Source organism: Arvicola amphibius, chromosome X (genome assembly GCF_903992535.2).
Source record: "Arvicola amphibius chromosome X, mArvAmp1.2, whole genome shotgun sequence".
In the NCBI taxonomy this organism is placed as follows: domain Eukaryota; kingdom Metazoa; phylum Chordata; class Mammalia; order Rodentia; family Cricetidae; genus Arvicola; species Arvicola amphibius.
The window spans coordinates 16,439,672-16,458,043 of NC_052065.1; the positions used below are offsets into that span (position 1 = coordinate 16,439,672).

Here is an 18,372-nt window from a genome sequence, read left to right on the forward strand (position 1 = left end):
TTTCCCGGCTTTCCAACCCAAGCTGACAAGATGCAAAACACATTTTATTTGCAGAAACTCACCTAAGAAATACTGCAAGGTAGCAGAAGTTGAGGTGGGCCCATTAACAGGTTAGTCATGTCAGCCCTATGTGGGGCAGGGTTGGTGGGGACAGGGAGTTCCCATGTCTACCTCACCCTACCCCTAATACTGATAAGAGTTTAGTCCCAGCTGGGCCAGGGCAAGAAGGGAGAACGAAGGCAGGCCAACATCTTCAATTCCAGCAGCTACGAGCCCTTCACCTTGGTGAGCAACCTGTGGTGAACACGGGAAGGAAAGAGAAACACAGAAAGCTGGGGTGGACTGGCAGGAGGGTTCCCTGAGCAAGTGAAGGCGGTAGTAGTAAACTAGTATCCTGGGGTTAATTTCGGTGCTTATGTGGAGAGAGCAGGCCCCGGGTCAGACAGCTACACATGCGCTAAATAAATACATCATCTTTATTTGGCTTGGGTATCCTGACATGTTCATTACAGTTCCTTAGAAAACAACACCCCCAAAAATCAGAACAAATTAATCAAAAATAAAGATCCAATGGCCCTATTTACATATAGCAAAGACAGCCCAGGCACCTCCCATGCGTGTATTTATGCACACACACGCATACGCTCACTCACACACACAACAGGCACACACATCTGGGAAACAGTTAAGGAGTTAATAAGCTTTGGGGAGTGCGGGGGTGCAGGTTCCATGATTCATCAATTCTGGCACCCGCCATGAAGTACGGGTGTTTTAAACAGCCAATGGGGCTGAAGAGTGGGATTGGCAGCTTTATTTTTCCTCTCTGGATGTTTCAGAAGATAATCAATCCTTCATCCGTCTCTTCAATTACGTAAGATTCAGCCACTTCAGGATTTCCCCTCCCCATTTTCCCAACACTCTGGATCATTATTAATCTGATTATCACAAATGCCCAAACTACTGAACAGCGAATGGTGTTTATTGCACCCTCCCCAAGATGAGCTGATGCAAAATTCTCAGCTTGTGCCTCTCTCCTCACTCCAGGCACTTACAACAGGCTGATCTTCAAGGGTCTCTGTACCAGGGAAACTGCCCAAAAGCCACATCAGAGACCAAGCTGTTGACATGATCCAGGGTGATGGTGCAGGAGAGAAGGCCTCATACAATAGGAAATGGAACCCCACGGGTAGTCATTAGTCATTACTGAAGAGCTGCAGGGCTTTTGTCCAGTCTGCAGGATGGCTGGGATGACCTGTCCCAGGCATGAGAGACAGGACATCTCCAGCAGAGGGTCGTGGGAAAAAGCCTGGAATAGCAGTGCCCCAACCCTGTTCCCAAAGAGGTTAGCCTTGGTCAGAGGAAGCTGCTCAATAAAGCTCCTTCAGGAAAGGGGGGTCCATCTACCAGGAAGGCTCATATCCCTAGTTCCATATTCCTCTAGAAGTATGGGAGAAAAAACCCTCCAACCCCACAAAAGTCAGGCCCTGGCAACAACTTTGGACCTGCAGCAGCCCAACCCCCTCCACCCAACCCCCTACCCTGGCTCCCCCAACCACTACCAGCTCTCACTTCACCAGCACTGACTTTGGCAGAAAGGGCTCCGTGATGAGGTCTCCTCGAGAAGACAGTTGCGGTGGTGGTGGCTGCCCAGGAGGCTGCTGGTGAATGCAGGGCCCGGAGGCAGAGGCAGAAGTGGAGGCTATGGCTTTGACTGCACCTCGCGGGAGGCTGTAGAGGTAGACGGCACCAATGACCAGCCCAGCGCCCAGGGCAAATAAAGGGTCCAGGTGGAAGCCAAAGAGGCGAATGGAGGCAACAGTGGACAGCACAATGGACAGGGAGGTGGCAAAGCCCTTGAGGATGTTATCAGCATACTTGACAACGACAGCCACCAGGAGCCCACCAAAGGCTTGGTTAAGTACCACACCCCAGACAGCAGGCGTGTACCCAAAGAAGAAGCCTTGATGGGCTACAGCAGTGCCCTCAGCCCACCAGAGCCCCACCAGGCCCAGTGCTGTGCCAAAAAGGCCTAGCTGTAGGTTACGCAGCCACACAGAACCTGAGCTGCCTTTGAGGATCTTCTCAAAGTAGACCCCTGCGAAGCCTGAGGAGAGGCAGGAGGCCACAACAGCTGCTAGTCCTGCCCCAGGATTCTGATCCAGTGGCCGAGGGCCACCGCTACCAGCTTGCTGTGCCTGGACAATCGCAACACCAGTGAATAGCAGCACCAGGGAGGCCCACTGCAGACGTGAGAGGCTGCGGTTCAACATGAGCACGGAGAACAGTGCTGTAGTCAAAATCTTCAGCTGATATGTCACCTGCAAGTTGCATATGGAAGGCACTGAGGGCTGGCCCCAACTCCCAGGAAGTGCAAGGGGCAGGGGACAGTACCCACTGTGGCCCTTCAGGCATAATGTAAAGGAGAGGTGGGGTACATAACAATAAAATTAACCAACCACTGACCACTGACTAATTTGTGGCTAACTAGTTCCCAAAGCCCTTCCCAGATGGCTAGGGATGCAGTCAATAGGTAAGGAGCTTGCCTAGCATACACAGACTGCTGGCTTCCATCCCCAGCACCAGATGCAGTGGCATACACCTGTAATCCCAGCACTCGAAAAATGGAGGCAGGAGGATCAGAAATTCAAAGTCATCCTTGGTTATGTAGAGTCAGAGGCCAGTCTGGGCTAGAAATGGTCTCAAAAAAAAGAAAAAAAAGAAAAAAAAGAACCTCCCGGCCAGGCAGTGTTGGTGGTACACGCCTTGAATCCCAGCACTCAGGAGGCAGAGGCAGGCAGATCTCTGTGAGTTCAAGGCCAGCCTGGTCTATAAGAGCTAGTTCCAGGACAGGCTCCAAAGCTACAGAGAAACCCTGTCTTGAAAAGCAAACAGAGGAGATGCCATGGATCCACTGCCAGACCTTTGCTGGTAGGCCACGACCTCGTGGGGATACACAGATTAATAGAAATGGGTTAAATCAAGATATGAGAGTTAGCCAATAAGAGGCTAGAACTAATGGGCCAAGCAGTAACTTAATTAATACAGTTTCTGTGTGGTTATTTTGGGTGTAAGCTAGCCGGGCGGCTGGGAAAAACAAGCAGGCTCTCCCCCCTTACAACAACTGGCACTCCAACGTGGTCAACTAACCCCACGTAAAACCTGAGAGGGCTTGAAAAAGGAATTCTAGACTAAAAAAAATAGAATAAAAGAAAAAGAAACAAACAAAAAAGAAAAGAAAAAGAACCTCCCAGTGAGTTACAAAAAGGTAGCTGTGCCAAAGTGTCCCGAGTCACACGTAAATCTACAACCCAATACTACTTTCCTAGCTCTGTGATAGGGACAAATCACTTGTCCTTTCTCAGGCCTGGCATCATCTCTATAAAGTAAGACGATGTATGTAAAACGCCTCCGAGCAGGCGATGAATTAAATAGAAAGCTTTGTGAAGAGGGTCGTCTTCAAGCACAATAAATCCAGAGAATATTTTAGATTACTGTGTCCAGCATGGTCTGGGCACTAGATCAGAAATAGTGCATCTAATCTTCACAAGTACCCTGGAACTGAACACCACTATAATCTGCAATTTAGTGATGAGAAAGCTAGGCAATGGTCGCTCATGACTGCAATCACAACACTAAGAAGTTGGAGTAAGAATAATGAGTTCAAGACCAGACTGATCCTGTCTCAAAAACCAAACAAATAAAAGCTGAAGATACAACTTAGCTGGTAGTTTTGCTTGGCAGGCACAAAGTGCTAGGTTCGGTCCCTAGCACCTCATCATAAACAGGGCATGGTGGCACACACACCTATAATCCTAACACTTGAGGGGTTGAGGCAGGAGGATCATAGCATGTCATGTTACATAACAAGTTGACAGTCAGTCTGGGCTACATGAGACCCTGTCTAATGAAAACAAAATGAAATAATAATAAAATAAGGATGGGCAAATAAAGGTGGAGAAAGGTAAGTGACTGACTCCCCAAATCACATATTTAGAAAGCAGCAGCGCTGGGATTTGAACCCAGGCAACCTTGCTACATCTAGGTTCTTTAATCAACCTTCTGAAAACAAGACTAACCATAGATGCCACAGATTTACCAATAAGCATTCAAAGACTCTTTCCAGGTATTTCTTTTCTTTGAGATAGAGTTTCTGCCTTTAAGAAATATTTGATGCATGCAGATATTTTGCCTGCATGAAAATCTGTGCTTTTGGAGGTGAAGAGGGCATCAAATCCTCTGAAAATGGAGCTAGAAATGGTTGTGAGTGCTATGTGGGTGCTAGGACTCAAACCTGGGTCCTGTAGAAGAGCAGTTCAGTACTCTTAACTGTTGAGCCCCATCTCTTAAGCCCCCTAAAATAGTTTCTTTTTTGAAATATTTATTCATTATGTATACATTGTTCTACCTGCATGGCATAAGAGGGCACCAGATCTCATTGTGAGTCACCATATGGGTGCTGGGAACTGAACTCAGGACCTCTGGAAGAACAGCTAGTGCTCTTAACCTCTAAGCCATCTTTCCAGTCCAAGAAATAGTTTCTTTTTGTAGTCCTCAAACCCTAAATCCTCCTGCTTCAGCCTCCTGAGTGCTGGGTTTGCAGGTATATGCCACCATGTCTGGTCTCAGGTATATTTTCAGTTTTCCCAGCATTCCCCTTATTCCCAATTTTGACATATATGGAGGGAGTTCCAAGAATATTCTGAAAGTGACATAGTTCCTGCTCTTTACAGACCACCTCCCTCCGTCTCCCTCTCCCTCTCCCACTTCCCCAGGAGCTATGCTGGGCTGGGCTCACCTGGAAAGTGGCAGCTGGCAGGTTGGAGATGGCAACATACTGGAGGTTATTCTGCAAGGTATAGATGAGAGAGGGCACGGCAAGCTTCAGTGTGTCCACATACTGCACCAGGACAGCCTCATGGAGGAAGAGAACCAGGTGCTTCACATTACCTATGTGAGAAGAAGGTCTGCTGAGGATTGGGACCAGGCTTGGCCCCTTTGCTCACCTCCCAGTCCTGCCTTCCCTCACCGCCGAACTACTCTCCCCCTCCCAGCAGCTCAGTTTCTTCCACAGTAGCACAGCAATGCCAATAAGAACTTTTTCTGAGTTTGGCCTGGTGGCACACACCTTTTATTCCCACACCTGGGAGATGGAGGCAGGTGGATCTGGTTAGTTTCAGGCCAGTGCCAGACCAGTAAGGACTACATAATGAGATTATGTCTTTTAAACAAAAAGCCTTTCTGATGCAGAACTTTATGGTTGCAAAGGGGAATGGTGATATAGTTCAGGGGTTGGGCACTTGCCTAGCAGATGTGTGTGTGTCCCCAGGTTCTACCCTAACACTGTAAGAAAAGAAGACTAATGGTCACAAAACTATTACCTATCTCACTCTGCCTGCTATCAACCACAGTCTACCCACCTGAGAGCTACCTCCCTGGCATGAACCCATTCATGTCAAGGGCAAGCACTTGACATGTCTCTACAATGAAATAATCACCAGTAACTAGAAGCATGTGACATAGAGCTTCTTGGTTCCTGGGCAGGGGCATATAACTATCTCTCAGAAGGGAGGTTTGAGATTTGTTTGTTTTGTGGTTAGTCCAGAGCCTCACACACCACTGAGCTACACATCCAACCCAAGGCTTTTAAGCATCTTAGTTCCTTAATGGTCCATGAGCCACTTGAGGACAGAGTCCATTTCCCATCAAACAAATCTTTTTCTTAGCCCTAGACACATTAAGCTGCCCCTGCCCTATGGATGAATGCAGCCCTTTTTCCTTTCTTCTCAAAACAGAGTCTCTCTAAGGAGCCTGGGCTGGACTCAAATTCTCCTCCATCCTTCTGCCCTAGCTTCTTGAGTAGGCACCAACATGTACCAGTTGAATGTAATCCTATTTTTGTTTTTTTGTTTTTTTGAGACATGGTCTCACTTTGTAGCCAAGACTGGTCTTGAACTCAGAGATCCACCTTGCCTGTCTCCCAAGTGCTGTGATTAAAGGCGTTCGCCACCACGCCAGTTCTTGACCATTAAATAGAAGTCTCGTTGAGAATTTCTACAATTAACTGAGTATCATTTCCTATGTAATAAGGTCTATGTAAAGCTCACCACATTTTTTTCGAGACAGGGCTCTGTAGCTTTGGAGCCTGTCCTGGAACTAGCTCTTGTAGACCAGGCTGGCCTTGAACTCACAGAGATCCGCCTGCCTCTGCCTCCGGAGTGCTGGGATTAAAGGTGTGTGCCACCACCACCCAGCAAAACTCATCACATTTTTAGTTTTGGTCTTTGAGATTAAACTTAAGACCCCCAAGTCTGTTAAGCACATTCTTTACCAATTGAGTTATATACTCAGCCCTACATCTTACTATTATTTCATTTAGACAGATTTCATATAACCCAAACTGGCCTTGAAGTTGCTATGGAACCAAGGATGAATTCATCTTTTAGGTTTTACCTGAAGTCAGTTATCCCTAGAAGATCTCCATAACCACACTGCACAGGGTCAGCTTAGAATGCCTGTCTGATACTGATCCATAAAATTCTCCCCCATCCATCACAGCACTTATTTCAGTAGTAATTAATGGATTTCTGACTTGGTATTTTCCAGGTGTTAAGAAGGTAATGTGCGTACCACAAAATACATCACAAATCCTGCATAGCTATAACTGCATATCATAAAAAAGCACATTCATATTTCTGTGGAGAATTATGTGCATATACACACAAAGTGGAAAAACTCAAAACACAGGTATACCAAGAACTCCACATCAGGTCAGGTTTAGGTTGCTGGTTATTTTGGTTTTTCAGACAAAGCCTTACTATATAGCTGAGGAAAGCCTCTTACTCAAGTGCCAGGATTACAAGCACACAAGTTCTGTTCCTTTTATAGTGATGGGGATGGAACCTAGGACTTTAGCACATGCTGAGCGAGTGTTCAACACTGAGGGTGAGGAAAAGCAAAGTGAGCAGAGAGTGATGAAGCGCCTGTACCTGCAACCCAAGCTACCACAGAGGTGGAGGGAGGAGGGACACTTTAGCCCACCAGCTGGAGTTTAAGACCGGGCTAGTTAGTGCAGTGAGATCGTGTCTCAAAAGGGAAAGAGAGGGAGAGCCAGACAGGCAAACAAATTAAGTTTGTGGGTCATCATTGTGGCGCATACCTAAAATCCTCATATTTGGGAGGCAAGAGGATCAGGAGTTCAAAACCAAGCTCAGCTACAGTGTTAGAAACCCTATTTTGATCTCAAAAAATCAAAATAGGGCCAGCAAGATGGCCCATCAGGGTAAGGGTACTTGCTGCCAAGCCTGACAAGAATTCCCAAGACCCATATGATAGGAGAGATTCAGTTCTTTTAAGTTGTCTACTGACTTCCAATGCATGCATAGCACATGGGTGCCCACCTCCCAAATTAATAATAATAATAAAAACTGTGGATAAAAGCTATTGTTGCCAGGTGGTTGTGGGGCATGCCTTTAATCCCAGCACTCAGGAGTCAGGCAGATCTCTGAGTTCAAGGCCAGCTTGGTCTACAGAGTGAGTCCCAGGTCACTCAGGGCTGTTACACAGAGAAACTCTGTCTTGAAAAAAAGAAAAGTAAGAAAAGAAAGGAGGCATTATAACTTTGAACACTTATGAACCACTTAATCTTTTGGGTTTCTGATTTGTGTGTGGGAATGTGGATGGACTGCTGCCCTCATCCATGCATGGGCATGTGGAAGACAGAGCTCATATTGGGTGTCTTCCTCTATCACTTTCCACCTTATTATTTTTTGCTTGTTTGTTTTTGAGACAGGGTTTCTCTGTATAACAGCCCTAGCTATCTTAGAACTAGCTCTTGTAGACCAGGCTGGTCTTGAACCCACAGAGATCCACCTGCCTCTGCCTCCTGAGTGCTGGGATTAAAGGCGTGCACCACCACCGCCCAGCATTTAACCCATGAAGCCATCTTCCCCGCCCCAATTGTTTTGGTTTTTGCACGCGCGCACGTTGTGGGTATGTGTGTTACTGGGGATGAACCTACAGCCCTAAACAAGTTAGGCAAGTGTTCTACAGCTGGGCTACATTTCCAGTCCTTTTATCAGTATTATGTGTGATATATGCGTTTGAGTGTGGGCATGCACATTCCATGGTGTGGAGGTCCAAGGACAACTTAGAGGCTAAAGTCAGTTCTCTCCTTCCATCATGGGTCCTGGGAATAGAGCTCAGGCTGTCAGGGTTGCATGGCAAGAGTTTTTTTTTACCTTACCTGCTAAGTTCTCTTGCCAGTCCTATGTTTTGAGACTGGGTCTTACAAAGTTGATCAGGCTAGTATTGAACTTATGATTTCCTTGCCTCAGCTTCTCAAGCAGCCGAGATTACAGACCTGCACCATCAGATCTGGTTTTGCTTTTTTGTTCATTGGTGGTTTAGGGGTTTTGTTTGTTTGTTTTGTTTTGAGGCAGGATCATGTTTCCTGCCAAACACTTTTTATTTGGATTTTTTTTTTTCAAGACAGGGTTTCTCTGTAGCTTTGGTGCCTGTCCTGAAACAAGCTCTTTATAGTCCAGGCTGGCCTCAAACTCACAGAGGTCTGCCTTCCAGGCTGGCCTTGAACTCACAGAGGTCTACCTGCCTCTGCCTCCCAAGTGCTGGGATTAAAGGCATGCGCCCAGCTTTGAGACAGGATCTTGCTTCAGCCTAGGAAGACCTGGAATTTATGATCTTCCTGCCTCAGATGATATTATTTTATTATGTATGATTTTTATTATGCTTCCTTGTGATAGAATTTCAGATAGCTCAAGCTATCCCTGAACATTCACTACACTACGTAGTCAAAGATGACCTTGAGCTCCTCATCGTCCTGCTTCCACCTTCCAAATGCTGTTACTAGGGGCATGTGCCACCACACTTGGCTTCCACAGGATAAAGTTAAATCTTTGAATCACTGTTGAGTGTTCTGTTGCCTTTTGGGCAGACTATGTCACTACTGCAGTTCCCAGGTTTAAGGGAACACATACAAGTGCCGAGGCAACTTCGCACAGCTGGAGTGGCAAGGAAGCTTAGATGGCGCTTACATACTCCGCAAGCACTTTCATAAAGATTCTCTCAGAAAACAAGCCTCCTGGGCGTGCTTACACACAGGAAGTCAGATCAACCAACCAGCCCCTTCCCTGCCTCATACCCCTCTTCTGTGCGAAGAGCAGCAGGAGACAGGTGACACCTTTGAGTACTTCAGCCATGACTACAGCGGTGGTGGCAAAGAAGCGGTCCCCAGGCAGTGTGCGAGCATATCGGATGCTAAGGATGAGGGAGGCGTTCTGGACCACCAGCACAGCTAAGGATATATACTTGAGGCGTCGGTGAGCTGTAGGGAGTGGAAGGGACATAGAAGGATGGAGTCAGAAGCTGTCAGGGTTTAGTCACCCACCTCCCCTCTCTTCTCAATCAAAACCCTCCCAGCCACCACTGGAACTTCCTCTGCCTGCCCTTCCTGACTCAACTGAGAATCTGATTCCCTACCTGCCGGCAAGGGTCAGACAGGGTCCCATTCTGGCCAGCTCTTACTGTGGAATTCCTGGTAAGGTGTGAGGAAATGGCCTGGGTAGGCCCTGGACACACATACCCACTTCTCCCTCCCCGGGGAAGCAGCTCTTTCCCCGACAGCATTGCCCGTATTTACTGAATGCGTGCAGCACGCCTGTCACTGCGCTAAGGGGTTCACATGGATTCCCACCCAGCACTTGGTCTCTGATGGTACTTCAAAACATCCCATTTTGTGGATGAGCAAATCGAGGATTTCTATGAAGTGATGTTTCTACTTGCAGGACTGTCCCATAAATGAAATAATATCAGAATATAATGAATGGGGCAATTGTTTAAAATGTCCACCTCCTAAGGACTGTACTACTTTCCTATCTCCTATAATGGTTACCCAACAGTCTGATTACCTTAATCACATACGGAAATACTTCCCTACTGCCGTACACCCTCCTCCCAGCCACAGAACAATTCTTTGTTCTACCCACACTGACAATGAGCTCTCTCTGCTATATAGGACTTGGCACCCTCAGAATGTTCTTTCCCTGACCTATAAGGAAGGAACCCTCCCACCTCAACATAAATAGAACTATCTCCATTTGGATGGGACAGCCCCAGAACATACTCTCCATGTAATGAAGGACAGCCTTATGCTCAAAATGGATCCACTAGTCATACAAGGATGTGCCCCACCCTGACAATTTATAAGGTCCCTTTATAAGGAAGAAGCCACCACCCTAAGAATCGTCTCTCTCCCTTCTATAAGGAAAAACTCCTATCCCAGAATCCGTCTCTCCCTTCTGCAATTAAAGATTGCCCACAGCCCCCGAACATTCTCAGTGGTCTTAGCTTCCTCAAAAGGAAATATCCCCACACATTCATAACGGTCTTTATTTCCAAGTCTAGGGCCCCGTCACAAACACCCACAAAACGACCGATTTCTACCTGCAACCTACAATGATCCGTTCTCTCCTCCCTTCTTCCACATTCTCTCTCTCTCTCTCTCTCTCTCTCTCTCTCTCTCTCTCTCTCTCTCTCTCTCTCTCTCTCTCTCTCTCACACACACACACACACACACACACACCACACGTCGGTCCGTTTACACGAGATGCCGCTGTCACTTCAGTCAAGGATCATTCCACCTCCAAGGTCCCCCAACTCCGCCCGGCCAACTGCTCTCTGCCTGAGATCATCTCACCCGCTGTAGCCGACCCAGACTCCAGCACGCCCGCGGACACGGCCCCTGGCCCGGCCGCCGCGGATGATCCGCCAACCCCAACCGCTGCCATGTTGGCATCTGCCCGTCCCGTCCCCTCGGCAACAGCAGGCTACTTCCGTATCCATCACGTCCGCTTCCGGACCTCCGGCATGGAGGGCGGGGCATTAGCTGGGATTGAGAGGTGGTGTTTTTAGCCCGTTCCAAGCCTGATTCTAAAATGGTGGTTTCGGACTTTCCAGATTCCATCAGCTGGAGACCAAGAATGCCGGAGACCCGTCTCCCGCAGCCTCTACACATCTATTGGCACGCTGGCAACACTAGACCCGGCCCACACCTCCCGTTGGCCCGCCTCACTGACCCCTACAGTCTGAACCACCTTCCCAAGCCGTCCCGCGGTTTCATTGGTTCCGTTGTTCTTCCATCTCCGCTTTTATTGGAACTTTCAGATGGCACCACCCTCCTCGCATCAGAAACCCAGTTCTAGTCCCACCAGCCAGGTCCCAGCCAGGTCCCGCCCTCTAAGGCCCGGAGGCCAACTGGGAGGGATCGGACTTTCGAGAAGGCGGGGCAAGTGAGTCATAGGCCTACCGCTAGGTTCATAGAATTCATTGCTGAACTAGAGTAGGGAAGGCTTAGTCACCTAGGAAAATGAGAAGCAGGTTCAGGACAATTGACGTCAGAATTAGAGAGACCAAGGGAGGTGAGTTGAGGAAGATGCAAAGGAGGAGCATGAAAGGCAAAGACAAAATTAAGATTTAAATCAAGTTAAGAGCTACACAGAAAGTGCTAGAAAAATTCCAGTTGGAGCCTGGGATTTATTTTTGTGCAAGTAAATCCCAGCACTCCAAGTTTGAGGCTCGCTTGGGCTTCAAAAAGACCCCATCTGAAAACAAAACAAAAACGGTCAGACTGCCCCCCTCTCTGACTTGGTTTTTCTTCAGAGATTTTTCTCCAGCCATCTAAACTCAACAGGCAGTAGATGCTCCATTAATGCCTACCTCTATAAATGACCATTCATTCGTGACTTCATTATTTATTAAATAGGTTTCCACACATGGCTTTTTAAATAATCCAGGCAGGGGGAGAAGGGACAGGAGGGCACAGCTGCAGCTCTCCTACCTCCAGTACATAATTATTTACACTTTACCACTGGACAATCCTGGCTCAGGAGGAGGCAGCAAAAGTTGGAGAGGGGGGACCCCAGGAGAACAAACAGTAAGACTTATTTCCTCCATCCCATCCCCCCAAAACCATCCATCCCATCCTAGTCTCTGGTGGTGTCCGATGATGTCCATCTCCCATTCCTTCCCAAATTATGGAAGTAAGGTTCTTCTCACCAGAATAAGAGCACTTGGGATAACAATAGGGTCCCCTCACCAAAAAAATAAAATAAAAATAAAATAAAATTAAATTAAAAAGCACTGGGATACTAATTAATAGGGCTTAATAGGGTGTTACCTTCTCCAGAATAATCACTTCTGGGCTAAGGCAGGCAAGCAGCAACTGAATTGAGATCCCAGGGTAAGGGCCCCTTTGCTAAAGAGCTGCTGGGGTATTTAAGGAAAGCACCCTTGCCCGAGTGAGAGCATTTGAACTAAGTGTCTAAGTTTGTGGTAGTAGGATAGGAGGTGCCAGTGTAGGGACTATAATGTCATAATAAGAATCATAGGACTAGAAGGGAAGGAATCCAACCAAATAAACATCCTTAACAGAACAAGAAACAACTAACTCCCCCCTCCCAAATAAGGGACCACAGGTTCCGGGAGGAGAGCTCCTTCACAGGATTGGGATAGGAACTGGGCAGACTTGGCTATCTTCTGACCCCTGATCCTTATTCCCTGACCTTAGTAATACTGGATTTTAACAACCTGTATAACCAGGTCAACAGATGTCCATCTATCCCTGTAGCATGACCATGGGATTCCAACCAGAGAGCCTGGCTGGGCCTAGGGAAGCAGGGACCAGGGTAAGGGGGTGGGGCTTCCTTTGGAGGGATTGATGGGCGCTTCTTCAGCTGGTGTTTGCATCCAGGGGTCCAGCAGAATCTCCTCCAGTGAAGGTCGGGAGCAGGGTTTAGGGGCCAGGCACCGGCGGATTAGGGCACAGCAATCTGTGGGGTCAAGAAGCACAAGGGAGATTAGCAGTCAGCAAAGAGTACCCAGTCCTGGGAGGAAGGAAGCCTGTGGGGTCAGCGAGGGCCTCACCTGGGGAGACATGAGCAGGAAAGTGGAGCTCAGCCTCCAGAATCTCCTGGTCCCTCTCGAAGGGAATGTCCCCACAGACCATGTCATAGAGCAGGACTCCCAGTGACCAGACAGTAGCTGGGAGGGCATGGTACTGGTGTCGAGAGATCCACTCTGGAGGGCTATACACCCTTGTCCCTGCACACAAGCCAAGAATTAGATCTTTCCCTGATGGTGCCCTTTGTCGAACCCTGTGTCCCTAGAAGTATGAACTGTAAATTAAAGAAGAGTATCCACTTGCTGGAGAATACTGCTTCACATTTAACAGTAGAGTCCTGTCAGCAGCAAAACAGCTTAAAAAGAGCAATTCCAAGTTAACACTAAGACTGTCTTACCAGCAAAACAAACAAACAAACAAACAAAAAACCCAACAACAAAACCCAACACTAACAAGATCCCCACACTAAATAAGAAACTGTAACTGGGCTTGAGAATCAAGAACCTTAAAGGGTACAATTTAGGTCAAAGGTTACAAGGACAATCCAATAGCCAAAAAGCCAGAAGACTAAAAACAGCTCCCCCCCCCCCCCCCCCGCATAAATTGTAGGGAAGAATCCTTACCATCAAAGTCCGTGTACGGTTCATCATGCAGCAGAGCGCCAGAACCAAAATCAATGAGTTTAATACAACCCCGGCACAGGTCTATCAGGATGTTCTCATCCTTGATATCACGATGGACAACTCCACGAGCATGGCAGTGCTGGACAGCTGCCACTACTTGGGTAAAGAAGCTGCGGCTACGGCTTTCACCCAGTGGGCCCTTCTCTGTGATGTAGTCAAAAAGATCCTGGGCAGGCATAGGCCGTTCAAGGACCAGCATGAAGCCCTCTGGGGTCTCAAACCAGTCAAGCAGGCGTATCACACCTGGATGCCCGTTGCCTTCACCCACCTTCCACAGCAGTGCTACCTCAAGTGGGCAAGTGACTGAGTCTGACTGGGGTGGGAAGTGAAAAGGAAAAAACAGAAGGTAGATGGTAAGTCTGAGCCCTACTGTCAATATGGCAGTTTATTTTCAGAGCACTGATTTTTGACCTTTGGCAAGCCATCTCCCTTTTTCCAGACCTCAGTAGCCTTTCAAAGGCTCAAATCCATCAGAGTGAAATGAGCAGAAGCCATATACATCTGGCATGTAGCAGCTCAGTAAATATTTGAATAAGTTGAAGTGTTTTCTTTCTTGGGGGGGGGGGATGGGGTTTGAGACAGGATCTCTACATAGACCAAGCTGGCCTGGAACTCAAGAGATCCACCTGCCTTTACCTCCAGAGTGCTGGGATTAAAGTGTGCACCACCATGCCTGGCCTTCAAATTTAAAATTTAAGTCCCTCTGCATAAGAATTATCATGGGAGGCAGAGGCAGGCGGATCTCTGTGAGTTCGAGACCAGCCTGGTCTACAAGAGCTAGCTCCAGGACAGGCTCTAAAGCTGCAGAGAAACCCTGTCTCGAAAAACCAAAAAAAAAAAAAAAAATATCATGTTATCATGGGATATATTTACCTGTCTTATTAGCCAACATCCAGATCAGGGCAGTTTTTATGAACACTAGATAACTCTATGAATGTTTCTAAATGGAAGTAGTTTACAGGAAAGAGAGGCTAGCAATGAAAAGTAATTAAATACTATTATTGTATAAGTGTTGAAGGACTCAATATGCTAGATGGACAGAGCAGTTAGTAGAAGAGATCTAGTACCTACTGAATTCGAATAAATGTCGTACTTTGCAAAGTGCCTATAATTATGTCACCGCATAGACGTTCTCTGGCTTTTAAATTTTGCCTCATTTTTGAGACAGGATCTTGCCATGTAGCCCAAGCTGGCCTCAAATTCACAGAAATCGCCGGGCGGTGGTGGCGCACGCCTTTAATCCCAGCACTCAGGAGGTAGAGACAGGTGTATCTCTGTGAGTTCGGGGCCAGCTTGGTCTACAAGAGCTAGTTCTAGGACAGGCACCAAAAACTACAGAGAAACCCTATCTCGAAAATAAAAAAGAAAAAGAAAAAAGAACAAAAAGAAAGAAAAAAATCCACGGAAATCCTACTGTCACAGCTTCTTGAATGTTGGGATTACAGGTGTGCACCACCAATACTGGCTTTCATTTGTTAAAAACAGCTTACAGTGATTAACTGCAAAGGACCTGGCACAGAGCAAACATTCAATGAAGGCGACGTTTTGTCAGTCTTACTAATCAGTTCAACTACCGCAACTCAATAACACCACCCCCCACACCTAAACAGGCAGTGTCAAGGGTCTTGTTGCTTCAGGTGAGGTCCGTTACAGGCCCACTAACTTGCACAGTCGCAGACAGGTTCTCACGGAGACGCAAATTCTTCGGCTACTGCGCAGGCTCGCCCTCCCTTCTCCGTCCCAGGGTTGGCATAGACTGTCTGAAATGCCCACCAGGGGGAGCTCTTACCTACAATTTGCCCAGACCCGCCCTGAAGTCCGTTAGCTTTCTCCGGGTGGCAGCGGCAGCAGCCAGCATCACCATGACAACCAGTGACCTAGGCCCCTCCTTCCCCAACAGCATGTCTTGTGAACAGCCCCAGAAGCAGTGTTTGGAAGAAAGATGCAAAAGGAGAGTTTGAGAGGAGAATCCAGAGCTCTGGGCAAATTGAGGTGAAATCAGAACTATCACATAAAGGCAGTAAACACAGGTTGGTGAGGTTCTCACGGTTTCAAGGCCCAGGGAATAATCCACCCCCTAGAAAAAAATCAAGGGGTGAGTTCGGTGATGGAGTCCACGGGTCATGACGTACACACCAAAGACACTCACCACGGTGGACCAGCCAAGCACACGGTTCCGGGAGATTACTTTGATGGCCACCTAGAAAAAATACTGAGATAAGGGGGCCAGCCGGTGATCCCAGAATCTTCTTAATCTAGACCCTCTGCCCAATTCCAGTCTCTCCACTCTAGTATTTCTAGTTCTCATACGTATCACACCCACTGGAGCCTGGATGCCTATCCAGCACTCTGAAGGCCCCAGAATCGTGTTCACTCCGTCTAGCATCTTTACTCCTGAGCTCTTGTCGGGAAAGCATCAAGACCTCCTGAAATCTAGAATGGAGCTGTATTTTTTTCTTTTGTTTTCTCTTTCCCACTGTCTCCCTACATCCCCCACCCTGTGACGCTGGTGTTGAACTCAGTGTTTGTGAATGATGGACAAACGACCCACCATTGACCCATATCCCAACATTCAAATTCTAAGTTTTTTGACATCGCAAGCCCTCCTCCATAATTCTACCCATCTCCAGGGCACAACAACTACGTATCTGGATTCTTGTTTTCACGACTCCACTCTTAACACCTACTCAAAAAAATCCCCACTCCCCCCACACGTACACACGAGCGCGCGCGCACACACACACACAAACACACACGCACGCAAATACCATGGCTCTTGGGGTCCAGTTCTGAAGATCTGCCCCCTTCCCAGTACAAATACCCGGTCTTCCAGAATTCCAGCCCACCCCCATACACACCTGGACTGTAGACACATGTGCGCACTCACATTCACACACACACACACACACACACATACACACACAGAGCAACCCTGCTCCTTATGATTCTACTACACATTTGCAAGCTCCCCACTGGAACAAGTGGCATCTCCGTTCACCCACCACCACCCTTCGCCAAAACACCTGACCCTCCCAGAACCCCTTTAGGGGATACCTGACGTCTATCCGTGACGCGGTGTCCCGCGAAGACGGTGCCAAAGCCTCCCTTACCCAGGAGAGGGCCAAGTCGGTATTCGGCCTCGAAAGCTGCCCGATTCTTGCCACCTACGCAAGCGGAGGCGAGGAAATCAGGGTGGCGGTGTACTCTGATCCCAGCCGTGACTCTCGCCCCCATACCGACACCAATCATTCCAGTCCACCCAACCTGCTTGTGACAGGGGAGACTGCGCTCACCTGGAGGCTGCGTGGGGGTTACAGGGGGCGAAGGAAGCCCCTGCAGAGGCTTGGTCAACATGGAGGAGGAGCTGCGTAGATTGAGCCCGCTGAATCCGCTGAGCCCGCAGGGCGTAGATGCCCGGGGCAGAGCGGCCGGAGAGCCAGGGCTGGGGGGCGCCAGGGTGGAAGGTAGGGAATCTGGTGGCCCGGAAGCGCCCGCAGACGGCGCAGCGTTAAGATTCGTCGCGCGCGCCAGCCCCAACGCTACTGAGCGGGGGCACGCGCCTCCCGGAGAGTCGCCCTGCGCGACAGCCCCGCCCACCTGGCTTTGATCAATCCGGACACGGCACCTGCTGTACCCCGGCCAATCGGAGCCAGTCCTTATTTGCATGCCACCATCAACGTTTCAAGTGTCCCTTATGCAAATACATGCCAGGTTCTTCCGCGGGGGCGGGGCCTGTATGCAAATGTGGGGGCGGGGGCGGCCGCGCGCGCACACAGGCACACAGACACGCGCTCGTGCACACGCACTCAGCACACTCGAACAGGTTTTGGGAATCCCTTTGCGACAACCCCGTTTGTTTTGGTTGTTAGTGTGGTAGGGTGTGTGTACACACTTAAAAAAAAAAAAAGCACAGCCTCCTTTCCTAGGATGCAGGTTTGCTGCCGCCGTCGCTTTTGCAGCCTTGGATCGGTGAAGAGACAACGCCAAACCAGCTTTTAAGAATCAAAGCCTGACCGGGCGGTTGTGGCGCATACCCTTAATCCCAGCACTCGAGAGGCAGAAGCAGGCGGATCTCTGAGTTCGAGACCCACCTGGTCTACAGAGCGAGTTTTGGGTCAGGACTTGTTATTCAGAGAAACCTTGTCTCGGGAAACAAACAAACAAACAAAAACCCCAACAACAAAAAACCAATCAGAACCTGGAGCTAGGCAGGATCCTATGATGCAAGGGTGTTTCTCACCCAAGCTTAAGCATCCTTTGCCTCAAAACGGTAACCAGACCCTTATAAAAAGAGCTGGTCCATTATTCAGGGAAGGAAACATTTATTTCCACCATGACAAGGAAGGGGAGCAGGGCCGTCAATGGCAGTTTGGCCCCTGAAGGGTGATTTTTTTAATTGCCATTATCCTCCACAAACCTGGCTAGACTTAGTACTTGACCAGTCAGGGGGTCTAGAATCTATAATGACAAGGCTTGGTTCTTGTGGGAACCACAACTTCCTTGTTAAAGAGGTAGGATCTGAAAGGCTGAAGAAGTGAAGAGCCATGTCTGTGTAAATATCCAGAGGGCCTCATGTCCAGGAAGACATCCACACAACTCCAAAGATACATGGAAAGCTAGGCGATGTAGAGTACATGTGGAATCCAAGTCCTCTGTATGCTGAGTCAGGACCACCATGAATCGGCGGGCAGACTAGGGAACATAGTGAGAATATGACTTAAAACCAAAAGCACCGCAGGTGAGATGACTCAGAGGGAAAGGGTATTTGCTACCCAA

At 48.3% G+C, this 18,372-nt stretch overlaps 2 protein-coding genes across 3 annotated transcripts; both read right to left on the reverse strand.

Annotated features, from left to right (window-relative positions):
• Window positions 1-23: 23 nt before the first annotated feature.
• Window positions 24-10,984, reverse strand: Slc35a2 (solute carrier family 35 member A2). 2 transcript variants are annotated; one of them, XM_038316855.1, is made up of 5 exons: window positions 10,712-10,858; window positions 9,158-9,340; window positions 4,796-4,947; window positions 1,585-2,318; window positions 24-294 (listed from the first exon to the last, which is right to left on the reverse strand). In XM_038316855.1, exons 1-5 carry the CDS (start codon window positions 10,800-10,802, stop codon window positions 267-269), a joined length of 1,188 nt encoding a protein of 395 aa, XP_038172783.1. In that variant the 5' UTR covers window positions 10,803-10,858; the 3' UTR covers window positions 24-266. The 2 variants fall into 2 exon arrangements, with proteins under 2 accessions (XP_038172783.1, XP_038172784.1); XM_038316856.2 differs by lacking the exon at window positions 24-294 and having other exon boundaries at window positions 459-1,728; window positions 10,712-10,984.
• Window positions 10,985-11,749: 765 nt separating this feature from the next.
• On the reverse strand, window positions 11,750-17,161 carry Pim2 (Pim-2 proto-oncogene, serine/threonine kinase). Its single transcript, XM_038316389.1, has 6 exons — window positions 16,890-17,161; window positions 16,651-16,760; window positions 15,746-15,796; window positions 13,537-13,909; window positions 12,937-13,113; window positions 11,750-12,842 (listed from the first exon to the last, which is right to left on the reverse strand). Exons 1-6 carry the CDS (start codon window positions 16,948-16,950, stop codon window positions 12,679-12,681), a joined length of 936 nt encoding a protein of 311 aa, XP_038172317.1. The 5' UTR covers window positions 16,951-17,161; the 3' UTR covers window positions 11,750-12,678.
• Window positions 17,162-18,372: the final 1,211 nt, after the last annotated feature.

What these genes read in the sequence shown, in the direction of transcription:
- Pim2 (XM_038316389.1), bottom strand. Translation starts at nt 16,950, where the DNA reads ATGTTGACCAAGCCTCTGCAGGGGCTTCCTTCGCCCCCTGTAACCCCC. An exon ending in GCGTCACGGATAGACGTCAG is followed by an intron (nt 15,797 to 16,650) that starts GTATCCCCTAAA and finishes TATTTTTTCTAG; the next exon opens with GTGGCCATCAAAGTAATCTC. An exon ending in TGCTTGGCTGGTCCACCGTG is followed by an intron (nt 13,910 to 15,745) that starts GTGAGTGTCTTT and finishes TTCCCACCCCAG; the next exon opens with TCAGACTCAGTCACTTGCCC.
- Slc35a2 (XM_038316855.1), bottom strand. Translation starts at nt 10,802, where the DNA reads ATGGCAGCGGTTGGGGTTGGCGGATCATCCGCGGCGGCCGGGCCAGGG. An exon ending in GCTCTTCGCACAGAAGAGGG is followed by an intron (nt 4,948 to 9,157) that starts GTATGAGGCAGG and finishes CTTCTCACATAG; the next exon opens with GTAATGTGAAGCACCTGGTT. An exon ending in ACGGAGCCCTTTCTGCCAAA is followed by an intron (nt 295 to 1,584) that starts GTCAGTGCTGGT and finishes TGTTCACCACAG; the next exon opens with GTTGCTCACCAAGGTGAAGG.